Genomic DNA, 27,917 nt, shown 5'->3' with positions numbered 1-27,917 from the left:
CTATCTCATGCTTACACAATCATATGGTGTGCATACCTATTCTCTTTTTTTAAATACTTTTTTTTGCTGGTTGTTGTGCAACCAGCACTGTCTCTCAGCCTAGGCACTGTCTCTCAGCGCTTCAGCTCAAGGCTAGTACTCTACCGCTTGAGCCACAGTGCCACTTTTGGCTTTTTGTGATGATGTGGTGCTGAGGGATCGAACCCAGGGCCTCATGAATGCAAGGCAAACACTCTACACTGAGCCACCTTCCCAGCCCCACTTTTTAAATTCTTTGTATTTTTGAAGCTGTGGTTCCTAGTCTCCTGAACAGAGCTGTTGAGTTACTAAGTATCATTTCTGAATCCATATACTTCAACAAAACTTTCTGAAATTATCACAATAGAAATTAGTCTTTTCTCTATTGACTCTTTTTTTCCTTTTTCCTGGGGTCAACCAGTATGGTTGCATGCTAGGTGAAGGCTCTACCACTGAGCTGTGCTTCAGTCCCTGAAACCCCTTTTCTTAATTTGAGAAGTGATTTTTATTTCTCATAGTTCTAGAGTTTGGGAACTCCAGGAGCCAGGTATTGGCATCTGATAAGGGCTTTGTTATTGTGTCATAATTTGTCAGAAGGCTTTGCAAGGATGAGTTCAAGAGGACAGATTGACTTCTGATGATCATACAGGCCCTTGAGGCTGTTCTCTCAATGAGCTAAAGGCAGAAAAATTAATGACCAAGACTAGAACAACTGGGGAGGCTGACTGAAACCTTAATTTTGAGGTGCAGTGCTCTCTGTAGGCTTTGCTCCCAGTTTCTTTCACAGTTGCTAAAATCCTTCAAATTGGTAAGTATGTTTTTGGTATACTAATGAATTGCCTGGTGGCCTGCAGATACTAGGTAGTTTTAGAATAGTAGCTAGTCCGTGGGGGGAATCCAAGGACTGGGACTTTCAGCCCCAACCTCTAACTCCTAGGGAATGCAGCTGAAGCTTGATCTGGGGTGTGATTTAACCACTCACCCCTATGTAGTGAGGCTTCCATAGTAACCTAAAGGACAGGTAGGGAGAGCTTTTTGATAGCTGACCATCTCTAGGAAGTTCCTAGAGAGCTTGGTTGGTCAACACTACTTCCTCTATGCTTCATTCTGTGCATGCTTCCATCTGGTGTCCTTTATGTAAACCTAGAGATGTGAGTTCCTTGAGCTCTGTTAGTGGCCCAATAAATTTGTTGAATCTAAGAAAGAAATGATGATGACCCTAGTTTATAGCCACAATCAGAAGCATAAGCAAAACAACCCTTGGTTTTCAATTGGCACCTATAGTGCAAAGGTACAGGGCCGTGGTCAGTCCTGAGTAACTGTGCCTTCAGCTATTCTCAGCTAGTGTCAGAACTGAATTGAATTTGAGGACTTAGTTGTAGAATTGTTTGCTAAGCCACAGGTGTTTTCTGTGGTGATTGTTGAGTTTAGTGAATTTATTTTTTCTTCATACCTGGGGTCAGAAGCAAGTTTAAGGGCATAGTAGAAATGAAGTTTTTGTTTTGTTTTTTTTTTACTCTTATGCAGTGCTCACATAAGAGGAAGATGCCTGCTGGTTTTGGTGAGGAAAGTAACTTTTAGAGAATCTTGTTAGTTTTAATGTAGGCAATTTAAGCTTTATATCAGAGCATCTAGCTGTGTATTCTCATATTGAGGCATACTGAGACACTTTCCTTGTTTTTTGTTTTTTTAAAAAAGGTGGAGCTGTGGCTCAGGTGGTAGAGCACTAGCCTCAAGCAAAGTAGTTCAGGGACAGTGCTCAGGCCCTGAGTTCAAACCCCCTGTACGTGTGTGTGCGCGCGTGTGTAGAAAGTTTGGAATGATAAATTTGTAAGCAAGTCAGACACTTCATGTACATTAAAAGACAGCTTCAGAGTGTGTAAATAAAATTTACCTATAGAAATTATATTTAGTTAAAAATATTTACCTTGTGTAGTACATTTTGACCTTGGCTTTAAAATTGTTCTCTAAGTCAAAGGGTTTTTGTTGTTGTACAGTGGTAAGGATTGAGATCTAGGTCTCATTGGGGTGGTCAGGTGCTTTACTGTTGGACTGTTGCAACCCCAAAGCACCTGGCTTGTACTTTTATCTGCTTTCCACCTTCTGGTGAAATGAATTAAAATGAGGATTGCATATGAAAGCATTTTTGTCTGCCAGGAGCCACAAACAGAACTAAATTTTTCTTGTACTTTTTTGTTCTAATTCTTACTAGAGCCAGTATGTAGGGAATAAGTATGAAAGGTTCCTCAAATAAGAGAAATGGTGATTCTCAGGTGGGCAGGGACCTGGTCCTTGTGTATAGAGGTGGAGTTCAAATTATACTTGTGTTCTCTCTTATCAGGCTCCTTCATACTTTGCATGTCTCATTATAATCATTGATTCCACCTTAGGGTATGATTTTTCACTATTTTATAATTAGGTTGAAGTTACTGTAGTATGCCTTGGTAGCAAGTGTATGCCATTTACTACCAGAGAATGCCCCTAATATTATTTAAGAGCAAGCTAATTAAATGTCACTATATATTTGATTGATTACTAACTGTGCCTGTCTAACAGAAGTTAAGCTACTTTAAAGCCATTGCTGGATTAATAATTTGCTTGTTTTTCTTACTTTTCTATTTCCTGGGAGGCTTGTAGATTCCTTTTTCCTTTCTTTGGCTCCCTTCATTTATTTACCACCACATACTTTGGAAGTCATACTGTCTCAGCTGAACAAATGCTTTTTGGAGATGGGGAGCTTCTCATAATAGAAAGTTTCTTTGATTCTTTACCACTAGCATTTTAGTCTAATTTTGGTCTTAACCAATCCTCTCCTAACACTTCATAGGATAGAGGAATCTACCATGTTTGTGATGCTTAGAAAAGACATTTTCTGTTTGTCAGATGAAGAAAATAATTATCTCCTCCTCCTCCCCCATTGTGAGATGAACAATTAGGGATGCCTAGTTGCACATGCCCCATCCTCTTGGTTGTTGTTTAATTTGTCAGGTGTCACTGTTTGGGTCATTTGGTGAATATACATTACTTCTTAAACAAATAAATAAACAGCTTACATTTTGACCGTTCATAAAAGTTGGAAAATATAGGTAAACAGGAGAAGGTTAAGGTCATTTATGATCACTATGGTAATTAACAATGTTTACATTATATGAAAAATACATTATGTTGACAGGTTGGATTAAGATTTTGTGTGTATATATAGTTAAAATGTTTAACATAAAAGTTTTAAAGCAATTTTTGTTTGTGTGTGTTGTCCTAAGGCTGGATGCTGTCCTTGTCTTTTTTTTTTTTAAATTAAGGATAGCTCTTTTGCAGGGGGGCGGTGAGGGGCAGTTCATTGGAGGCAAAAGTCTCACAGACTTATTCTGTCTGGGCTAGCTTCAAACTGATCCTCAAATCTCAGCCCTCTGAGCAGCAAGAATTACAGGTGTGAACTACCAGCACCCAGCAAAGCGAGTATTTTTAAGTAATAAAAATACTTAATCACTACTGTCTTACCTTGCCCCAAAAGAAAATAACATAGTAGATGTTAGAGAAAATATTTTTAAAAATAATTCACTCATTTTAAATTATTTTCTATCAGAAATTAATAAATTCAGTAATAGTATTTTTACACTTACTTGTTTCTTCTTGGATTTTGTGTTAGTCGTCTAAGGCATTTGTGAATTCTATGATATTAAGACTGACTCATCTGACCTTTTCAACTATTAAGCACACCATACCTCATATTTTCTATTTCCATTTAAATAGCTGATACTGTTTCATCTGCTTTAAAAATAGTATATGTAGCCTTAATATAATTGCAATAAGCCTAACTGCCTAACTGCAAGTTACTATATAATTAAACAGTTTTATTAAATAATACTTTATATGTTATAGACTTCAAACTCCACATATACACATATACAACAGTTCTAATGTCCATTTTTTTCTTTCTTCAGCCACTTCAAATAAATAGCTGGAAAGCACACTCAGCATCCAGAAGAGAAATAAGCTTATTGGCGTTGAGCTGTCTGTCCCCTGTGTCAGCATTCTGTGCTTTATGACAAGAATTATTGTGAACAGAAAGAAGGTGGTTTGTAACATAAGGTAATTGTTTATATGAATCTATTGTTTCATTTTCTGAATTTCTTAAGATTTAAGAGATAAGATATTTTGTGTTTCTTAAATAGATTTACTTCTGATAGAAAGTCTATAGGCTCTAAGAGTCAATCAAGCATTTCTAAGATGAATTCTGAATTTAGTACATCAATAAAAATTATATCCATGTATGTTGAGCATCTAATTTATAGCTTATTCTAATTTACCAAGTTTTTCCTAAAAATGTTTGTGTTTCTGTTGTTGCTTTTTTTCCTGTGTGAAATAGATTATAGACTAATCCAGGTTAAGTCAAATAATTAGTTTCTAGAAATACTTTTCTTTCTGGACAGGCTCTCATACTACATTAATTAGCTATAGCAAAAATAAATAAATAAAAAAAATAAATCCAGTGTTGGGGATTTAGCCCAGTGGGGCTGGCAAGTGCAAGGCCCTGATTTGGTTCTCAGATCTGGGGGGGGGGGGGAATCTTAGCACATTCAATAAATGGAGAAATGTTGGAGAGTCGGAAGTATGTATGCCAGGTAATTGTCATATTTTTTCATCTCAATTTTAAGATTTGTTTTTTAAAATTAGACTGCTAGGTTTGGGGAGATTTAATTTAGGGCTGCCATATAAGAACAGTTAATAGTTGTGAAATCTCTCATTTCTTATATTGTTTCTGTGTAAAGATCTCTTATTAGGAATAAAACCAGTGAAATCTCTAATGGTTGCGGTCACTTTTGAAAAGCACATCAGATAAGTTTATAGGGGTTCCCTTCATAGTGCAACAAAGCCCAATAGTACGAATAAGTTCAATAACAGTCAGTTTTGAGAAATGTAATAATCTATTTTAAAGCATGTGTTTAATGCAAAAATTTCCAGAAGTTACCTTATTCTCCATTAAATTCTACAGATAACTTCATGTCTCCCAGCAACTTACCTGGGTATTTTGTTTGCAAATGAGTAGTCTAAATTTCATAGCTTAAAGTTAGCCTGTAAAGTTATAAAATGCAAAACATAAAGGTAAAGATAAGTGGAGGAGATAAATGGTGAGGATAGCAAATACCATCAGGAATATCTGTCTAAAATACAGGAAAACTAGTACAAAAATGGTCTGATCTCTCCTTTCTAATCTGACATTCATTTATTGTGGTAAATGAACTATTTGGTGTATGACTAGCATTCATAAACTTATACATTTGTATAGAGATTTATTTCACTGAAACCTACCATTCTTGACTAAACAGATTAACTGAGTTTTAAAATTGGCCCTGACCAATCTTGTTCTACTTTACTCTTTAAAGAGCTACTATGTGTCTTGAAATTCTTTAGTTTTCCATGAAAGAGACCATTCATTGAGCACCAATGGTACTTGTGAGCTTAGATAGTCTTATACTAAAGCCTCATTCTTTGATCATTTTTTTGGGGGGGGTCTGGTCGTGGGGCCTGAACTCTGGGCCTGGGCGCTGTCCCTCAGCTCTTCAGCTCAAGGCAAACGCTCTACCACTTGAGCCACAGCGCCAATTCCGGCTTTTTTCTTTTTGCTTATGTGATGCTAAGGAATTGAACCCCGGGCCTCAGGCATGCAAGGCAAGCGCTCTACCACTGAGCCACCTTCCCAGCCCCTCTTTGATCATTTTCTAAGCTTCAGTATTGGCTCCTTTTAAAGCTATGGTTGCCATTAAGTTTGTTTTCTAAGTGCGAAGACTATAGTAGATCAGCAGCAACAAACTATAAATCTGCTGTATGTATATGAGACAGGTAACAAGTGACAAATATTAAAGGAGATAATAGGGAAATGAAAAAGTCATCTTAATTGTAGTGCTTTTATGGCAAAATAATAGATATAAAAAGCACTATTATATATTAATAGCGCATGATATAATTGGGTACGTTGTTGATCATCCCTAAGACTTATGTAGTTAAAATCTCTGGCCTAAGAGTAAAATTTTATTTCCAATTATGTCATGTTAGCTGTTTATGTCTTGAAGTAATATCTGACTCATGATACATCTGAATCTAGGTAATTTAAAATACAATAAGGATTTTCTTTTCCTTTTTTTCCCCTCAGTAATAGAATTATAACTCAAACAGCTCATTTAGTAAGTTAGTAGGCCCTCTGGTTTCACATGGAACTATTTTCTGGATAAAAACCAAGGCCAACACGGCTTTGGTCCTTGTCCCTGAGGCCATTGTCTATTTTGACTAGCTTTGGGAAGTACAAACATCTGGCCTGCTCAGTGATGGTCCTTTGAGGTCTGGCCCAAATGCTCTTTTATCTGATCATTTTTCTATATTTTAACTTAGAACTGGAACAAAACAGCTTAAATAAAAATGTGTTTTAAATTATTAGTGTTGCTAGTTCATTCTGAAAATTAGAGCATTTAAACTTCTTACCTTTTGCATATAGTTAAAATTATGAAGTTAAGCAACTTTAATTATTAGTGACCCTACCATCATAAGACACATTCTGAATATGCTTTAGTTTCACTTCATTTGTTGTGTGGGTTTGATCACAGAGTAGCCCTATCTTGTTAAATACGTTATATATATTGGAGAAGTAAGACCGTAAAATTAGATGTGTAATGCTGGTCTTGGGGCCTGAACTCTGGGCTTGGGTGCTGTCCCTCAGCTCTTCAGCTCAAGGCTAGTGCTCTACCACTTGAGCCACAGCACCCCTTCCGGTTTTTTTCTTTTTGCTTATATGGTGCTGAGGAATCGAACCCAGAGCCTCATGCATGCAAGGCAAGCACTCTACCACTGAGCCACCTTCCCAGCCCCTGTCCCTGAGCTCTTTTGCTCAAGGTTTACACTCTACTACTTGAGCCACAGCTCCACTTCTGGTTTGGGGGCTTAATTGGAAATAAGAGTCTCATGGACTTTCCTAGATGGGCTGGCTTTGAACCATAGTCCTCAGATCTGAGCCTCCTGAGAACCTAGAACTATAGGCATGAGCCACTGACACCCAGCTCATGTTTGCCTTTTAAGAAACAAGTGCATAAGCAATGTAGATTAAGATAATGACTATCATTGTGAAGATTAAAAGGTATTTGTGTCTTGAAAAATAAATAAATAAAAACAAGTAAACCAGACTGGTCTTGCAGTGATTGCAGCATTATCTCCTAACTTTTTGTCTAGAAACTAGTAGAGAAAATATTTTATCTCATGACATAGTAGTATCTTATGTCATAACAGAAGTGTCTAATTATGTGTTTTGTACCACTCCCTTGTACATGTACACTTGTCTGTGCAAATAGGAATTTTCACATCAGGATATTGAAAATATCTTACACTGTGATGAAAAAAAAAAAAACAAAAAGAAAACCTTGCAAAAGGACTTTAGATTTAGGTCATTTTTATGGTAAATATAATTACTGAGTAATAGTAAAGAAAGTTGTTTGTCCTTTAGGCTAAAGCAAAAGGAACCTGTACTCAAAGTACATTTCTATATTTATGAACTTTGAGATCTTTCTAGTCTCACTAGTCAGTTTGGCTCACTCTACTGATGTAGGAGTGAAAAGTCTGAGGTATACCAGTGCCGTGTGTTCTGAGTGCTGCCACAGAGGTCCTGATCCCAGTCTAGTAGAAGAATTAGGCTGCTCAATACATCACCCTCCATGGGCACTGATTCAATCAACGATGAATTAGTGTTACACTGGCTTGTAATATTAATATTGCAGTGCTTTTATAATGCTCATAAAAGGTTTTTCTGTCAGTGAAGCATTTTGTACTTTAATGCTCTGTGAAGCAAGATGCCATTTCTGCTTTACCCAGGAGGGAACAGATTTATAGATGTTTTGTGGTTTGTTATGTCATTATGTCACATTACTAGAGAGTGAGTGGCAGAGCTAAATATTGAACTCAGGTTCCTAACTCCAAATCAGTGCCCTTTTGGTGACCTTTACTCCCTTGGGTAATTGAAGCCAAAATTAACAGAAGTCACAGATCATTTGAAGACAAATACTTTTAGGGGTTATTTTAGAAGAAGTTGAACATTTGAAAACTTTTCATCTGTTAGACGAATATAAAAGCTTACTAAATTAACTACAATTTGAACCCTTACACTTGAATGTAATATAGGAAGCATTTAAATTATCTACATACTTAGCAGATAAAAAAAACTTAACAGTAAAATTCCCTTTGCCCCCATCCACCTACCCTTTCCTACCTATTGTACATGATATGACTGACCTTGTAAACTGAGGCATTCTCCAGGACAATCTCCTAATAGTGGCTCCCCTCAGCAGGCTTCACTCAGGAAGAGCCTCATGCTCTGGGTGCAGCAGCAGTTCTTTCCACAGAGGTTCTTTCTGATCAGCAGAAGCATGTCTGGGATACTCAGATATATGGAAAGGCCTTACTACCATTTGGTGTATTTTTTAAGTAGTTTTGTGTAAATTTGTTTTTAATGTGTTCTAAAGTAACTATGGATACTTTTTTTTAAGTATAATAAGTAAGGAGTCTAGGCGATTCAAAGTAGCATTTGCCTCTATCCTGGCAAGTTTTTCATCATAGCTTGGTGGCTTAAAATTAGGAGAACTACGCATGGAAGGACATTTTAGTTTGTGTATCCTGTCTAACATGTTAGAACTAAAAGGCAAGTATAATGCTGCCAATGAATATTTTATCATGTATACAAATATAAAATGGTAAGCATTTTAGGATTAGGCTTAAACTCACATGTGTTCAAGTGATCAATTAATATTTTAGCAAAACTACTGTTTATAATCAGGGTGTAAGCCACTGGTAAGTCTTTAGAGTGTCTTTTTTTTTTCTTTTTGCCAGTCCTGGCCCTTGAACTCAGGGCCTGGACACTGTCCCTGGGCATCTTTTGCTCAAGGCTAGCATTTTACATCTTGAGCCACAGCGTCACTTACAGCTTTTTCTGTTTATGTGGTACTAAGGAATCAAACTTCATGCATGCTAGGCAAACACACTACCACTGAGCCACATTCCCAGCTCTAGAGTGTCTTTAGTGAAGTACCACAGTAGACATTTGACAGGCGTAGTGGATGAAAAGAATGAGTGTGTAGTGACCTAGTTACCCAGCTGCCATAGAGTTCCGAGCCTTAATTTTACTGCTTCTAGCATTTTTTGCTTAGCTTACTAATTTCCTAGATTATTAAATAGGGATATATCTAACCATAAGTAGTGCCTTAAGAATGCCTGAAACACAAAATGATTTTTCAAATATTTGAAATGACGTTTCAAATGTTGCTAAAAGGAGAAAGGAGACAAATTGCTAAGTCCACTGAATTAGTTTTATGTAGAAAATCAAGACAATTGTAAAATTTGTGAAGTTGTTGGAACTAATATTTTAAATGTTGTAAGTGAAATGTTGATTAAGAATAGAGTTTATATAAAGCTCCTATATCATTAAGTGTTTTTATATGTCCAGATTGCTTCTTCCAGTGGGCATAGACTGCAGAAATACTTTGTTTCAGGAAAAACAAACTCCTACAGCAGTGCGTTAGTTTTTGTCACTGTTAACATGCTGCAGTGGCAGAGGAGTGTTTTGGCCCACAGATTTACTAGACATTCCAGTCTATGGTCAGTTGACTCTTTTGCTTTGGGCTGCTTAGCACATCATGGCTGGAGTGTGTGATACAGAATTACTCACCTCATGGCCAGGTAGCAAATCAAAGAGAAAGGAAGAGACAGGGCCCCATCATGGCCCCACTTCTTGAAGGTTCCACCATCTGCCATTTGCAACATTCCAAGCACCAAGTCTTTTGATACAGGGGCTTTTGGAGGACATTTACAATCCAACATTCTACCCAGTTTTCAGTTGTTGCTTTGGCTGCTATTGTTTTCCAGAAGACTAACATGTGCCTTTACAAGGAAATAAGAGCCCTTTAGTGCTCTGTGTTAGTCATTCCTGGCCTATTCTCGTTACTGATATCTGCAGAAGTCAAAACTTTCTTGTTTGTTCCAGTACTGTGCTGGCTTTCAACTGCAGTCATTAGAACGTGGCTTCCTAAAGTAGCCAGGGGTAAACTCCATGCCCAGGTTCAAAATTGTTTTCACAATGTCTTTTTTACTCATTTTTCCCAAATATTGAATATGTTTTTACAAAACTTGCGTGTATTCTCACAACAGATTTGCCAGCTTTCAAAATCCCTCCTTTTCTCCCTCCTCTGTGTTTGTGTTTGTGTGTATGTGTATATGTGCACACACGTCCGTGTACATGCATGTGCATGTACAATGCCCATTTAGATATATGCATTTTTTTTTTGAGACAAGGTTTTATGTATAGCCAAGCTGGACTGGATTTTGATCCTCCCATATTCAGCAAGCAAACTTTCATCAGCCTTTGAATGCTAAAGTGAGCAATGCTGTGTTCTTTGTAAGTTACAGGTTAGGGTCCAGTATGTTGATTGCTTTGCGCTACCACAAATTAATGCACATAGTTTTGTATATTTATATAGTTACATATTTTAGGCTAATATTTTATTGCATTGTATGTGTTAAGAAGTAGAAATACAAAAGATTAAAAAAGACCATGTTTCTCTTCCAAGAGGAGTGGAAATGAGATTGACATGCACACCTACAGAAGTTACTCACATGAAGGTATCAGAGGGTGAGAGGATGAGAGGGGTGTTCATAGACACTTGACATTGCTAAGTCAAAAGGACCACAGGTGGTTTCCATCTGAGCATACTTTGGTGATGGCCCTTACTTCATCATCCTTTACACTAGTCTGGATCTCTTAGGCAAGGACACGAGGTGCTTTAATTCTGAGTCAGAAATAATGTCAAGCCTGTGTCTGTGGCTCACACCTGTAATCCTAGCTACTTTAGCTGATACAGTGATGTGTGCTTATCACCATAGCTATGTAGGAAGCTGAGATCAGCCCAGGCCAACCTACCTAATATTTCATTCTAAAAATGTGAGGCCAAAAGGGCTGAGGGCATAGATGAAGAAATAGAGCATCTCCCTAGCACTTGGTTCAACCTCGATACCACCAAAACAATAAACTTTCTTTCTTTTTTTTGTCAGTTGTAGGGCCTGAACCCTGGGCCTGGGCACTGTCCCTTAGCTCTTCAGCTTAAGGCTAGTGCTCTACCACTTGAGCCACAGTGCCATTTCTGGCTTTTTCTGCTTATGTGGTGCTGAGGAATCAAACCCAGGGCCTCATGCATGCGAGGCAAACACTCTATAATGAGCCACCTTCCCATCCCCAAACAAGGTAATTCTAAGAGAATGATCTGCAAATGCTAGATTTGGGGCATATACATTAGTGCGCTAGTCTTTCTGGAATCCTTACAGTACATTAGATATTTTTAGCCTGCTCCTCCCTTCCTACCCCCCACTAGGACGCACAAGCATATTAGTCATAACTAGAGGGAAGTTGTAAATGGTTTCATGCTTCCTTTCTACCACATGAGCTGTTTTCAGCCTATTATTTAAAATATGTCAGAGTTTTTGATAGCTTCTTTACTGCTCTCAAAATCATTTAAGTAGATAATATAAGAGTATACATTGTGATGTACATTGTTTATCTGTCTTTGGGAGGGTAAAGAGAGGCACAGAAATGGGAGGACAAAGGGTGAACAAATGCAGCAGTGGTAGTCACTAGAAACTTGAAAATGAACCATACAACTTATGGTGGGGACAGGTGTAAAAAATTGGGAGAAAATGAGGGAAGGGGTGACATTGTCCAAAAAGAAATGTACTCTTTACCTGACTTACGTAACTGTACACCTCTCTCTGTACATCACCTTTATGATAACAAAAAAAGTTTTAAGGGCTGAGATGGTGGCTCAATGATAGAGTGCTTGCCTTACATGCATGAGGCCCTGAGTTCAATTCCTCAATACCACATAAACAGAAAAAGCTGGAAGTGGCACTGTGGCTTAAGTGGTAGAGCACTAACCTTAAGCTGAGGAGCTAAGGGACAGTGCCCAGGCCTAGAGTTCATCCCCAGCCCCCCCCCAAAAAAAAAGCCAGGTGCTAGTGGCTCACACCTGTAATCCTGAGCTACTAAGGAGGCTGAGATCTGAGGATCACGGTTCAAAGCCAGCCTGGGCAGCAAAGTCTGTGAGACTTTTATCTCCAATAAATGGCCAGAAAACTGAAAATGGCACTGTAACTCAAGTGGTAGAGCACTAGCCTTGAGCTGAAGAGCTGAGGTACAGTGCCCTGGCCCAGAGTTCAGGTCCCATGGCATTCAAGCCCCACGACTGACAAAAAAAATAGCTGGGCGCCCGTGGTTCATGTCTGTAATCCTAGCTACTCAGGAGGTAGGCAGGAAAGTCTGTGAGACTCTTTTATCTCCAGTAAACCACTAGAAAACCGAAAGTGGCACTGTAGCTCAAGGGGTAGAGCGTCCACCTTGAGCTGAAGGGCGCAGGGACAGTGTCCTAAGCCCAGAGTGCAAGCCCCATGACTGACAAAAAAAAAAATTAAAATATACATTATGCTTCACTTAAATATTTTGGGAAATGTTTGAGACTATATAACTTGTATTTTACCATCTTAAACTGGGTGCACAGGTATTATAGATAATATCTGAATCAAAATTATATATAAACCTAGCCATACCCTCCTCTAAACTACATGTAGTTATGATGGCCTGAACTTGCCAAGAGAAAAAAAGTATTGTTGTACAGTTGGTAATTCAACATTTATTAAACTTCTCCTCAGTAAGAGGCCAAACTCTTAGAGCTCTTAATCTGTTTTCTGTTGAAACAAAATACCTGTGCTGGAGCACCTTATAAAGAAAAAGTAATTTTGGAGCTGGAAGTCCAAGATGAGCAGCACTTTCTGTTTAGCCTCTGATGAGGTCCCACCTGTGTGCCAAGGAAAAGGAAAAGGGTCACAGCCTCATGAGGAAGGAATAACATGTGAGACAAAGTCATAAAATTCAGTGCCAGACTCTCTCTTTTATCACCCTACTGTGTCTTAGTGTAACACCCCCAAAGGCCTAATCCTGAGACCCCAGCTCTCAAAATTTCCACCACCACTCTGGAGAACCATCCTTTCAGGATGTGAGCCCGTGAAGGACAAAATCTTAGTTAGACCCAAAGCACGCTCACAACATGAGACGTGATGTGGGGCAGTATACGATACTTGCATACAGAATGGGAAGAAAATCACCTGCCAGGGGTGGAAGTAGTGGTCAAGGAGTTGAAAAAGTCAGGCCAGGTTTTGTTTCTTAGAAAACTCTCAGAAGGGCTGGGAAGTGGTAGAGTGCTTGCCTTGCATGCCTGAGGCCCTGGGGTGGATTCCTCAGCACCACATAAGCAAAAAGAAAAAAGCCGGAAGTGGCGCTGTGGCTCAAGTGGTAGAGCGCTAGCCTTGAGCTGAAGAGCTGAGGGACAGTGCCCAGGCCCAGAGTTCAGGCCCCACGACCAGACCCCCAAAAAAAAAAGAAAAGAAAACTCTCAGAAGCTCCCATTGATACCTTTCCTCTTTCCTGTTACCACTTAATTTTCCATTATATTACTTTGGAGCAAGAAGGACTTGGATTGTTTGGCTTTGGTTTGTTTTTTCTTCTCACTAATTGTAAGTTGTTTAGCTTCAGGAAAAATCATAAAAATTGCCCAAATTTTTGCGCTGTGTGTGCGTGCGTGCGTGCATGTGTGCGTGCGTGTGTGTGAGTGCGTGTGCACGCGCGCGTGCGCTGTCGTGGGCTTGAACTCAGGGCTTGGGCACTGCCCCTGAGCTTTTTTGCTCAAGGCTAGCACTCTGCCACTTGAGCCATACCACAACTTCCAGATTGTTGGTGTTTAATTGGAGATAAGAATGTATCATGGACTTTTTCTACCCTGGCTGGCTTTGAACCTTAATCCTCAGATCTCAGCCTAGTGAATAGCTAGTGAAATAGCATCCTGCTTGCTTTTTTAATAAAAGCTAACACATGATGTGACAGCTACTGTTTTTGTTTGTTTGTTTGTTTTGTCCGTTATGGGGCTTGAATTTTGGGCCTGGGCTCTTTCCCTCAGCTCTTCAGCTTAAGGCTAGCTGTCTACCACTTGAGCCACAACACCACTTTCAGTTTTCTGTGGTTAATTTGAGATAAGAGTCTCATGGACTTTTTCTGCCCAGGCTAGTGTTGAACCGGAATCCTCAGATCTCAGCCTCCTGAATAGCTAGGGATTACAGGTGTGAGCTACCGGCTCCTGACACAGGTGCTGTTTTAAGCAACACACACACATACACACTCTTACATGTATTACTTACATTGAAAGGGAACACTGTTATCACTCCCATTTTTCATCTGAAAAGGCAACAGACAGGGATTTAGTAATGTCACAGCCTAGTAAGTGACCAAGCAGTCTTGACCCCTCAGGCTTCTGACCTGTGCTCTCAAGGACTTATGGCTTTCAGTTTAGTTTTTATTGGATGTTTGTTTCATGTTAACATTGAGTTATTTCAGGATGGAGATAAAGCAGTTGTTATTTGGTATTTTAAGTGAGAACATGTTAATTTTCCTTATGAAAAGATTTTGTGATAAAATGAAAATTGTCAAAGAACTGAAGTTATTTAGAGATGCAGAAAATAGCTAAAATATAATAGTCTTACAATAAAGGTTTCTTAGTCATTATGTGGGAGGCTAAAACTGTAGTATATTTTCTTGAGGGAAAGAAAAGCTAGAATAAACACCAACACAAAGAAGAAGAAAGAATATTTAAGTTTCCTGCTATTTAAGGAGAAACAGAGTAGAAAAATTCCTGACTTGGGGCTGGGAAGGTGGCTCAGTGGTAGAGCGCATGCCTTGTATGCATGAGGACCTGGGTTCGATTCCTCAGCACCACATAAGAAAAAAGAAAAAAGCCGGAAGTGGCGCTGTGGCTCAGGTGGTAGAGCGCTAGCCTTGAGCTGAAGAGCTGAGGGACAGCGCCCAGGCCCAGAGTTCAGTCCCCGTGACTGGACCCCCTCAAAAAAAAAAAAAAAATTCCTGACTTGAGGTAATCCATCTGCCTGAGATACACGTTACTTAGTGTCACAAACCTGTACAGATATCTAAAGTAGTTTTGATGTTCAAAGGGTAAAGTTAGCAAATACAAGCGTGTTTGCCCTCTTGATGTTGCTACCAGTAGTTTAGATCACGGGTCCTGTTAATGTTATTTTTCAAAACATGATTTATCCAAGGTCAGATCAAGCCATTCTACCTGACTCCTGTCCCAATTTTTCTATTTCATGGCCAAGTTAAATCTGTTAAAATGTTAATATTTGTTTGTTTATTTAGAAAGAGTGTCAATGTGAAAATCAGGCTGGCCTCGACCTTCTGAGTGCTGGATTGATTATATGTGCTCACCATATACTTGGCTTAATTTTTGTGGTTTGTTTTAATGTTTGAAATAAAATAGTGAATATATGTTGAACCGAGAAAATTGATATTGAAATATAGACACTATATATCCATATGGTATCCTGCTTTTTATGATCTTGGGTTAGAAGTTAACAGTTTTATTGTTGTCTAAGAGCATGGTCTATGCCTGGGTTGTTAGCATCCATTTTACATTTTCTGAATGTATCACATACTGTCCAGGACCTGGGACTTGTAAAAGTAGTTGATGCTCTTCTCTTGCCCAAAATGACCTTGTCCATTTTTCTTCTCTCTGGCCAGTGCTTCCTATCACAACTCAGCGGGCTATGTTTTTTGAAACACTTTTGAAAATATTTCTAGCCACAAAGCCAAACAGACATAAATGCCAGTTCTCCTCATCTTTCCCACACTTACGTAACATCCTGTATATAACTTTTTTAGAGTACTTATTACATGGAATTTTAATAACAGGTTTTCTAAACTGTTCTCTCTGCCTATGCCCTAGTACAACAGTCAGCATACACTGGAGTCTGTAAATATTTACAGAAAGGATCCAGGAAACTGCTGCTCTTGCAGCTGATTTTTAGCTCCTGGTGCTTCTGCAGAAGGGGACCATTCTCTTTTAAGCTTTCATGAAATGGAGAGTGCCGTAAGAGTTTCGTTAGAGAAACTGTACATGCATGCACATATGTACACATACCAAAGGCTCCAAGTAAACACCTCCAAATGGAAGTGTGGAATAATAGGAAGCAGAACTATAGTTTATACATATATTACTTTTCAATTGAATAAGTTTTTTTTTCATTTAATGGACTAGAGTAGTATACCTTATGGAATTTTATCCAGATGCTATTTTATATCCTATGCTGATGTGTTTTCCTATGAATTATGTTCTAAACATAATCAATTTTTACATGTCTTAAATATTTTTTTTTCTGATAGTAAAGAGCAAAGTTTGTTTTTTTTTCTTTTGCTCACCTGGCTTTTCACTCAAGACTGTTGCTCTATCACTTGAGCCACAGCTCTACTTCTGTTTTTTTGCTAGGTAATTGGAGATTAGAAGGAGGCAACAATGCTTGATAGAAATGTACTCATTACCTTGCTCATGTAACTGTAACCCCTCTGTACAGTCTTTTCACAATAAAAAAACTTAGAAAATTTTTAAAAAAACTACAAACTTTTCCTGCCATGTCTGGCCTTTGTGATCTTCAGGTTTTTGCCTCCTATGTGAGCCACTAGTTCACAGCAAAAATGTCATTTTTTTAAATTAATAAAGCATGTTTCTCCTGAGACTACATCTCACATACACTCTTACACTGGTATAGTACTATATTTTCTGTATATGTCAATTAGAAGCCAAGAGCCACCCACAGTTATGATGACAAATGCAAGTGCATTACAAAATATACTTTAAGTTGTCCACTTAGCAAACAGGAGATTAATTAGTTTTAAAACTATATTTGAGAATTTCAAATAATAAACCAAATTGATTATTATATCATAGTGCAATTGCATGTTCTTTCTTCATCCAGATCTTAGAAGATTATCCAACTAGCAAATGGATTTATTTCACTATTTTTATGATTAATTTATTACCTTATCTAAACTTTTAAGTCTTTACTAAAATTAGTTTTTACTTTAAACTTATTGTGAGTTATTCTAATTGCTTTTGTTTGTGACCTCTAGAAAAACAGACATTGGCTTTATTCAGATACACCCCAGTGTATTAAAGGAAACCCAACCATTAATGGAAGACTAGCTTATGAGGACACAGAAACTACACCAGTTGATTGAAGATGGGAACCACAAGTGATGAGATGGTATCAGTGGAAAAGACCTCCTCCTCCTCCTCCTCCCTAAACCCCCTGTGCTTTGAGTGTGGCCAACAGCACTGGACCAGAGAAAACCACTTGTACAATTACCAGGATGAAGTGGATGATGACCTCGTCTGCCATATTTGCCTTCAGCCTCTGCTGCAGCCACTTGATACACCCTGTGGACACACATTCTGCTACAAGTGCCTCAAAAACTTTTTACAAGAGAAAGATTTCTGTCCATTAGATCGGAAGAGACTTCATTTCAAGCTGTGTAAGAAGTCTAGCATTCTGGTTCATAAACTTCTAGACAAGTTGTTAGTTTTGTGTCCATTTTCTTCAGTGTGCCAAGATGTAATGCAACGCTGTGATCTGGAGGCACATCTTAAAAACAGGTAAGCAAGAAATAGAAAAGAAATAGCAAGATTTTTTTTAAAGAGGTTGTATAAAACAATAAATGAAAACTTTATTTAAAAATACACCAGACTCAGCATGGTGCCATATTCATGTGATCCTAGCACTTGAGAGAATGAGGAAGAAAGATTGCTCATTTGAAGACAGCCAGATAAGATCCTGTCTCAAAAAACAGAAAACAAATAAAATGACCCACCAGAGTAAATGAGACAATTGAATTCAGAAAAGATACAATAAATGAGTTGCATTGAATAGTACTTAACAATATGATTTACCCAAGAATTGAAATGAGTTTTAAGAGATAGTGACTTTTTTTTTCTATATTGGGATTTGAACTCAGGGCCTCATACTTGATTGGCTTGCTTGTTTTGCTGGTGCTCTACCACTTTAGCCTTGCACCTTCTTTTTGCTTGTTAAAGGCTGCCTTCAAATTGAGATTCTCCTGTGTATTTAGAATTATAGAGGTAAGCCACTGGCACCCAGTTAGGAATTTTTTCTTTTCTTTTCTTTTTTTTTTTGTTGGTCGTGGGGCTTGAACTCTCGGCCTGGGCACTGTCCCTTAGCTCTTCAGCTCAAGGCTAGCTCTCTACCACTTGAGCCAGTGCCACTTCTGGCTTTTTCTGCTTATGTGGTGCTGAGGAATCGAACCCAGGGCCTCATGCATGCGAGGCAAGCACTCTACCACTGGCCACCTTCCGAGCCCTGGACTTTTTACAAGGTAATTGGCAGTTTGTTTTTAAAGCTGTAAATGTAAATATTTTTAATCCAGTTTAGTATCATAAGAAAATAATTCAATAGATGGAAAAATTATATATAATGATGCTTACTGTAATATTGTGCATAGCTTGGCAAATTAGAGTCAGTCTTAAAAGTTGGAAGGATTAAAATAGTTCATCAACTCAAAAGAGATACAATGCAGCCTATTTTTTAAAATGATGATTTTTGTTGCTATTGTTATGAGAAAAGAAAGATTAGCATTAAGTTGCATGATTTAATTTGCTGAGGTGCTTCAGGGGCTTAACTGAACAATAACCAGAAGTTGGAATATAGCAGCTAGGAGTTAGAAAACTAAACATTTCATCAGGATTTTGTTCTAGTAAAAGCCTTTTGAAATGTTGAGCAATTTATTTAATTGATTCATTTTTGCATTTTATAATTTCGCTTTTCAAAATCATTTAAACCTGTAGGAAGAGTTAAAATATAATTTATGTAGAATCACATAAAATGATAGAAATAACTTTATTCAATTATGTTTCAAGTGAAAGCGCTATACAGTATAAAGTACAGTCTTGACTGCTGTGGAAAACAATGAATTGTACATCATATTAGACTATGATGCCCAAGTATAAGTCTAGTGTATTATATCATAGCACTGTCCTCACACATAAAATCATAAAATTGAAGGAGATTGTCTCATTAAGTTTGACTCTCCCCATTTTATAAAGTCACAGATTAACTGGTTAACTGGTTAACACTTTGGTTAAAGTTCATTGTTTAACATTTGTATACCAGACTGACTCTACCACAGCTTGAGTTATGTGCTCTACTTCTGCGTAGTCAAATTTTCATACACACATGAATCCATATGTTCATTCTGCTCCAAAATATCATTGTGTTCATTAGAAATAAATAAGATCTGTGAAAAAGTATGAGGAAAAAATGAACAAGGGCTAGAAATGTAGCTCGGTGGTAGAGCTTGGTTAGCATATACAAGGCCCACTGTGAAAGATACAGTGGAATAGTGGAAGAACGGGGAAGATGCTGATTTGTCTGATATAAAGAACTAAGAGTTATTACTGAGTATGCAAATACAAACATGTAAATTATCAAGTTTAATTTGCTATTTATGTCTCATTTAACAGGTACATTAATATTTAATATGTTAAAATTTAGGAGTATTAGTTATTCAATACTCATCCCTAAAGAATATAGTTTATTTGTACATTCACTCAGAAAATATTAGCTATGTTATTACTTCTTGGACTTTTGGCTAAGATCAAGTGTAACTACTACCCTATAACCCACAGTTCTACTTGCTACATAATCTCAGCAACTTGAAAGCAAGTTAGAAACTACTGCTGGGTTATAATTCCTTTCTGTGACCCAAAGTAGATTCTCATCTGATGTTTGTTCAATTACAGAGAAATTATCCAACCCAAACATAGTGACCAAAAATGCCAAGCCTTTGATTCTGCTTGTGGATTCTTTGAGTCAGAATTCAAACAGGACACAAAAGAAATGGCCTGGCTCTGCTATATTTTTGGGCCACAGCTTAGAAGAACTAAAAGCTAGGAACTGCCACAGTTGGAATTAGAGAATCTCTTTCCAAATGGCCTCCTTATTTACATGTCTGACTACTTAGGGATGACCAAGCCTGGGCCTAGTTTAGACTTGTCACCTAGAAAGCGTATAGGTGGCCTGTAAGCTCGGCAGCCTCAAAGTTGATATTTAAAGTTCTTAAGTGGAGGCTTACTGTCCCAAGGAGTGAAGTAAAAGCTTAATGGCCTACTGGAACCTAACCTTGAAGTGTGGCATCTCTCTTCTGTTACTCTCTTGGAAGGAGCCCTAGGTCCACCCAAATTTGATGGAGGGCTTGAACTCAGGCTCTGTCCCTGAACCCTTTAGGGCTCAGGGCTAGCACTCTGCTACTTGAGCCAGAGCACTTTCCAGCTTTTTCTGAGTAGTATATTGGAGATAAGAGTCCCACGGGCTTTTTTGTCCAACTGGCTTCCAACCATGATCCTCAGATTGCAGCTTTCTGAGTACCTAGGATTACAAATGTAAACTACTGGAGTCCAGCTTGCTATAAGTTTTAAGAGGAAAAGAAAAACATCTGATGAACTTGGAAAGATGTTAGTATAGAAAAGATTTCTTTAAAGGTTTTCTTTTTCTTTTTTTCCTATTATACCAACATTCTACTCAGTATCTATTTCACTCTTCTATGTTCTTTGAAGGGCAAATTTCACTATTTTTATGAAGTCTATAGTTTATTTGTTTTCTTTGCTCATGCTTTTGGGGTCACTGGTTAATCAAAATAACAAAGATTTACATCTGTATTTTCTTCTAAGAGTTTTTTTACATTTAGGACTTTGATCCATTTTGCATATCCTAGAAAAATGTAATATAATTAATTTTTTTAATTATTAAGGTTTTTTAAAATGGCCTAACACATCGTCAGTCTACTTGAGGATATATTTTACTATGGGTACATGAAGTATTTTATAAACATCTTAGATTTAGTTGTTATATAAAGTCATTAAAGTTTTGCTCTGTTTTCTTGCTCCTATGTCTAGTTTTTCCACCAGAAGATTATTAAAGCTTTTAGAATTGTTGAATTGTCTATTTTTAAAATTTTCAGTATATTTTAGGGTGTGTATATTTTTATAATTGTTATTTCTTCTGTATAAGATTAATCCTTTGTTTTGTTGTAAAATATCCTTTCTTACTATAAATAATTTTTGCCCTAAAATTTTGACTGAGACTAGTGTACACACACAGCTGTACTGATTTCTATTGGTATATGTTTTTCCATGTTTAATTTTTGGCCTCTTTATATCTTTCATTCTAAAGTACATCATTTGAAGCTGTGTCTATTATAGATTGCATATAATGGACCCATTGTTTTTATTTTTCTGTAACCCCTTCTTCTCATTATTGACTTTTTTTGTAGTGGTAATAGTAGTGGATAAAGTGTTCAATCACTGGCTTATCCATTGTCTAAATCACTCTGACTTATGCATGGGGCAGGGTTGGGTTTTATTTTGCGTTTTAATATTTTGGAGACAGTTTCAAAGCTTAGGCTGGCCTGGAACTTGTTAACTTCCTGACTACCTCCTGAGTTTGGGGATTACAGTTTTGTGTCACTCACTATTCCCAGCAATTAATGACTCCCACTTCCCAGTTCTAGTGACCAAACCTAGGACTTTGCCTTTGCTTGACAAGCACACTATCACCAAGCTATATTCCTAGCCCCTATGTTTTGTGTTTTGTTTTGTTGTGAAAATATCATTGTATAGTTAAGGCTGGCCTAAAACTCGAAATTCCTGTGTCAACCTCCCAAGTGCTGGACTTATACGTGTGCACCATTGTCAATCACTGACTTTTGATTGGAATGTTTAATCTGAGTAGTTATATTATTATATTAGTTGTTATTGTTGCTGCTGCTGTTATTACATTTTACTTTTTTGCTGGTCTTGGAGCTTGAACTCAAGGCCTGAGCACTTTCTCTGAGCCTCTTTGTACTCAAGGCTAGCGTTCTACCACTTGAGCCATGGTGCCACTCCGGCTTTTTTTGAGCAGTTCATTGGAGATAAGAGTCTCATGGGGACTTTTCTGCCCAGGCTGGCTTCAAACCTAGAGCCTCAGACCTCAGCCTCCTAAATAGGATTATAGGCACCAGCCAACAGCTTCTGGCTTTTTTTTTTTCTTTGAGATAGGGTCTCACTAGCTTAATGGTAGTCTTTTTTGTTTGTTTAAAGTTATCATTTGGATTTATAACAATGTAGTTAATTTCACTAATGTATTAGTCAGCATTCTTCAGAAACAGAAGCAATAGATTAATTATGAGGAATAGGCTCATGATTATGGAGCTGAAAAGTTCCACAGCAGTGCTGTCTGCTAGCTAGAGACTCAGGAAAATCAGCAGTATAATTGCATCTGAGTCTGAGCTTTGAGAAACAAAGGAACCAGTAATATGGCAGGGAGAAAATAAGAGATATCCAAGCTCATGCATTGTGGTGAAAAAATGGAACAAGATCTTCCTTCCTCAGTTTTTTGTTCTCATGCGCTGAATGGATTGAATGATGCCAAGCCACATTAACTAGGACACTCCATCTAGGCTTTACTGAGTTCACTGATTCAGTATTAATCTCATTGAGAAACACTCTAACATACTGATATACAGTGTTCAGTAGGGCCTCTTTATGTTCACACATAAAACTACCCATCATAGCTAGTACACATGCCTTGTATATACAGCCATGTGATGCACAGTGACATTTTTGCTTAACAATAGACTGTATATATGGCAGCATTCTCTAATATTGAAACTGAAAAAAATTCTCTTGGCTTGGGACATAAGCCACCCTAACAGCAGAGCATAACACAGCACACGTGTGGCAATTCTGGTGTAAACCTTCCCCACTTACAAACATATATAGTTGTACAGAGTACATCATATTTAATAATAAATGACTGTATTGCTGCTCTACGTCTTTATTGTACCTTGTATATTTTAGAATGTACTATTCATTAAAAGAATTTGTTGTAAAACAGTTCTCTGTAGTGTACCCTTGGCAGCCTGGTATGTCTCACGTTTGCCATGTCTCTGGATTTTGTCCAGAGGCCACCTCCAGTGATTCACCTGGGTCTGTGATATTTGCATTTTTCAGGGTGTTTCTCATTGTTAGTGATACATGGCCCTCCCCTCCATCATGCTGTTACTGTTATGTAAATTATATCTGATGGATTCCATGTCCAGCAACAAAGAATTATACTTATTTATTTAGTTACCTTTTAAATCATAAGAAAAAAGTTGCAAATCAAAAGAAAATATTTTATACTATCTTTTTTATGTTTATTCACCTTTATTGGTATTCTTTATTTCTTCCTGTGGATCTGAATTGCTAACCAATGTCCTATCATATCAGCCTGAAGGACTTTCGTTTTTCTCTTTTTGGAATTTATTAGCATACATTAGTTTTAAAGGATGGGAAGAGTTGTTATAACATTTCTGCACTTGGATAGAAGGTATCCCAATCAACCTCACCTTCCCTGTCACTCTCTTATTCCCCTTCTTAAAACATTTTTAACATGTTTCATTGTTCCATTTTCATATATGCAAACCAACTAGTTTGAATGTATTTATCCTCACTCACCCCCATTTCCCTATCCTCCAACCCCCCACTAACCCAATTCCTTATCACTACTTCCCAGCCTACCCTAACAAAGTCTATTTGACTTTTCTGGAGTTCATTTTTCTTGTGTGTTTATTAATTCCACTAAGGGGTTTGCCATGGTATTTCATACATATTTTGTTCAGAATAACACATGGCTGCTTTCTCTTTTCTCCACCCCAGTTCCCTATTTATCAACAGCTTTCATTGAGATTTCTTATGATGTCTTCATACATAGTTGTTCTGTATTTCAAAACCTCTAGTATTTCTTTTTTATTTTCAATTTGTGCTGGTACTGGGGCTTAACTCAAGGCCTTATACTTTCACTGGGCTTACTTAGCTACACCTCTAGTCCAACTTTTTAATTTCTTATAGGACAGATAGCAACAGCCTTTTTCGTTTATCTGATATTATATTACTATCACCTTTAATTTTGAAGAATGGTTTGTTGCTTATAAATATTAGGTTATATTCTCACTTTTCTTTTAAGAAATTTTTAGAACTTGGACTGTATTTAATCCATTGACTTCTAGCTTTCATGATTTCTGAAAAGAAATTAGTGGATCTTATTGAAGATCTTTCTATGTGATGACTTATTTCTTGCCGCTTTAAGAATTCTTTGTTTAGGGCTGGGCATAGTGGTAAAGGCCTGTATTTCCAGCTATTCAAAGGGTGGAGCTCAATAGGTTCAAAGTTTTAGGCCAGCCGGGGCAAAAGAGAAAGAAAACAAGTTAGTGAGATGCTATCTTCAAATTTTAAAAAAGCCAGGTGTGGTGGTATATGCCATATAATCCCCTGCTGTGTAGAATGCAAGGATTACCATCCAAGTTCAGCTCTGGGCAAAGCATTTGGCCCTATATGAAAAATAACTAGCTAGGCACTGGTGACTCATGCCTATAATCCTAGCTACTCAGGAGGCTGAAATCTAAGGATCATGGTTCAAAGACAGCCTGGGCAGGAAAGTCCATGAGACTTGTATCCACCAGAAAGCTGGAAGTGGAGCTGTGGCTCAAGTGGTAGAGCACTAGCCTTGAACAAAAAAGCCCAGGGACAGTGCTTAGTCCCAGAGTTCATGCCCAGATTCAGCACCAAAAGGAAAAAAGAAAAATAACTAAAACAGAAGAGATAGAGTAATGCTCAAGTGGTAGAGAACCTTCCAAGTAAGTGAGGGCCTCTAAATTCAATCCTGGGTACTGTGAAAAAATATTTTTTATCAATTTCTTATAATGTGTCTACGTATGGATCCCTTCTAGTTTTCTTACATGGAGATTGCTAAATTGGAGATTGGATGCGAAGATGAATGTATTCAGTCAGATTTGGTAGATTTTTGGCCATTATTTCTTCAAATACTGTTTTTATCTCACTCTCCCTGTGAGTCTCCTATTATATAAATAATACTGATACCCCACAGGACTCTGAGGCTCTTTTTATTTTTTTTGTTCATTTTTCTCTTTGTGCTTCAAGTTGGTTAATGTCAATTACTATCTCCAAATCTGGTGATTTCTTCTTCAATTCTGCTGTTAAAACTTCTCTAGTATATTTTTTTATTTCATTTAAATGAAAAATAGAATTTAATTAAACTATAGCATTTTGATTAGTTCTGTATTAATTGCTTATGTTTCTTCATAGTACTTTGATGAGACATAAGTCTCTTATTTTACTTTATTTATGTATTTGTTTATTGTGCTGGTATTGGAGCTTGAACTCTGAGCCTTGTGCTCTTGTTTAACTTTTTTGTTCAAGGCTGACATTCTAACATTTGCCACATCTCCACTTCTGATTTTGTTCTTGTTTTGCTGGTTAATTGGAGATGGAGCCTTGCTGACTTTTCTGCCCAGCTGTGCTTTGAACCATGATCCTCAGTTCTCAGTCCCCTAAGTAGTGCTAAAATCACAGGCACAGGCATGAGCCACCAGTGCCCAGCATATCTTCCTTCTTTTCTTTAGATATGGTTTCCTTTAGTTCTTGAACATATTCAAAATAGCATATTTAAGTAGCTGCCTTATAAATGCAATGTCTGATCTTACTCAGGGACAGTTCCTGTTGGTTGCTTTTATCTTGGGCATGGACCATACTTTTTCTTCACATGTATTCTTCACCATGTAGACCAGGCTGACCTGGTACTTACAGTTCTCCTGCCTCTTCCTCCTGAGTACCAGGATTACAGGCGCGTATATACCACCACACTTAGCTCCCTCCAAGATTTATCGCTGGTTTTTATTTTTTGTTATTGGTTCAGTTACTTATGAACTGAATCTATAAAATCTCAGTTTACTAGACAGCTAATGATCAGATAGGACATTCCCTAAGTTCCTAGAACCATTAAAGTTTCTTGTCATCTCTCAGGACAATATGTACACAGTAGGACACAGCATGCCTTTAGCACTCAGCTCTGCCTTAGCCTTCATTATCTGCTTTCGTTGGGTTTTAGTGTTTGCCATAAGTGAACCCTCCAGGCCTTGATAGATCTTTTTTGTACATTCCCACAACCCTGGACATATCCGAACCTCTGTGGACATTTTATTATCTAACGTTTCATTTTAGCCTTTTATTTCTCTGCTTATAACTTTTTTTTTTTTGGTCGGTTGTGGGGCTTGAACTCTGGGCTTGGGCGCTGTCCCTGTGCTCTTCAGCTCAAGGCGAGTGCTCTACCGCTTGAGCCACACTTGCAGTTTTCTATTGTTTAATTGGAGATAAGAGTTTCACGGACTTTCCTGCCCAGGCTGGCTTTGAACTGCAATCCTCAGATCTCAGCCTCCTGCGTAGCTAGGATTATAAGCGTGAACCACTGGCACCCAGCTGCTTATAACTTATAAAAACCAGCAAACACCCTCAATGAAAAGGCTCTTTGCATTGGGCAAGCTTTTAAGTCAGATGAAGAAGGGACAGCCTTACAAATGGGGTTTTCCAAATAACAATAGACAGGTCAATTTAAGACAGTGTGTTGATCGTGGAGCTTTAAAACTCTCAGTGGCTGTTTCCCTAGTAGCTTGGTTTTCAGTGTAAAAAATTTTTTTATTTATTGTGTAAGTACCGTACAGAGGGGTTACAATTACATGAGCAAGGTAATGAGTACATTTCTTACCAAGCATTGTTGCCTCCTCCTTTGTTTCCCCTTACCATCCCTTACACTACCCCGCCTCCCCGCATGTGCCAAAGTTGTAAAGTTCATTTTTCAACATAACGACTTGTACATCTCATTGTTGCAATGGGGTCCACCTGTATCCCTATTTAAACTATTTGTTTTTTCCCTTCCCCTCCACAAATTATACCAACATCAAATACAGTGAGAACAGGGATTATACCGTGGGGGAGGGACTGAAATGATCTCTCCATTGCTCTGGTCCTCTTACTAATTCCTCCACTCCAGAAATAATGGGTTCTGATGCTTTCTCTTATTCTTTGCATTGCTTATATGGAAGAGAGGCTTTTCCAATATCCTTGATATACCTTTTTCCTGACATTAATGGGATTGATTTTTATTACTCTATAACTTTGTATCTTTTATAAAAATCATCAGATGTCACATCCTTTCGGTTCCATTAAGGGCCTGGAGTTATGTGGTGTTTTACATACTTCACTTCGTTTTTATGGAAACTTTTTTTTTTCTTTCTCGGTTGGTCATAGGGCTTGAACTCGGCCTGAGTGCTGTTCCTGACCTCTTCAGGTCAAGGCTAGCACTCTACCACTTGAGCCACAGTGCCACTGCCTCACTTCATTGTGTCTTACAAGATCCCTACCATACCGGTGATAACATAATGTGTTCTGTTATACCAAGTCTCCTGGTGGATGCAGTGTTACCAGTGAATAATGTTGCTATAGCAAGGGAAAAAAGTTCATAGGTAGTGTTTTCCTTCTTAAAGTAAGCTAAAATAATAAAGAGGGAAAATCAAACACTGACAAAAAGGATAGCCCTCCGCCTGCAGCAGGAGGAACCTGTGCAGTCCCACTATCACTGTACTTGGCTTTTTTGTTTTCTAATCATCAGGAAGATTTTTACAGCTCTAACATTCTATAATTGTGTTTCTAGTTACAAATTTATAGAACAAATAAAATTCCATGTGAATGAATTTAGCATGATGCAAAAGAAAGAGATAAAATCTTGGCCTAGTTGTCTCAAGTTCTCATTGTAAGCTGAAGGTAATGGAACAGTTGTTAGGATCAGTTAAATAGTATAAATTGAGGTTGCTACATGGAGTTTACACAAAATACTCCACAAATACTGTTCTTTTCCTTTTCACTTTCAGTTCCAGGTGTTTACAAACTTGAGGGACAGATGGTAGCTCTGTGATGTCTGAATCATGGCTTTTCTCTGTCCTTATTTCCTAACAGTTTTATTGGTGGGCTGGGAAGGTGGCTTAGTGGTAGAGCGCTTGCCTTGCATGCATGAGGCTCTGGATTCTATTCTCAGCATCACATAAA

The 27,917-nt window shown here is 37.9% G+C and overlaps 1 protein-coding gene across 1 annotated transcript in view; it reads left to right on the top strand.

Annotated features, from left to right (window-relative positions):
- Positions 1-27,917, top strand: part of Lnx2 (ligand of numb-protein X 2) — a 78,975-nt gene that overhangs the window by 20,330 nt on the left and 30,728 nt on the right. The window contains exons 2-3 of the mRNA XM_013027259.1: positions 3,960-4,107; positions 17,060-17,582. Of these exons, the coding sequence (XP_012882713.1) occupies positions 17,170-17,582 (413 nt within the window). The 5' untranslated portion in view covers positions 3,960-4,107; positions 17,060-17,169. The remainder of the gene's footprint in view (positions 1-3,959; positions 4,108-17,059; positions 17,583-27,917) is intronic.

Source organism: Dipodomys ordii, unplaced genomic scaffold (genome assembly GCF_000151885.1).
Source record: "Dipodomys ordii isolate 6190 unplaced genomic scaffold, Dord_2.0 Scaffold102, whole genome shotgun sequence".
Lineage (NCBI taxonomy): Eukaryota > Metazoa > Chordata > Mammalia > Rodentia > Heteromyidae > Dipodomys > Dipodomys ordii.
The sequence above is the reverse complement of the archived record's forward strand: the minus strand, read 5'-3'. Positions and strand labels throughout refer to the sequence as shown.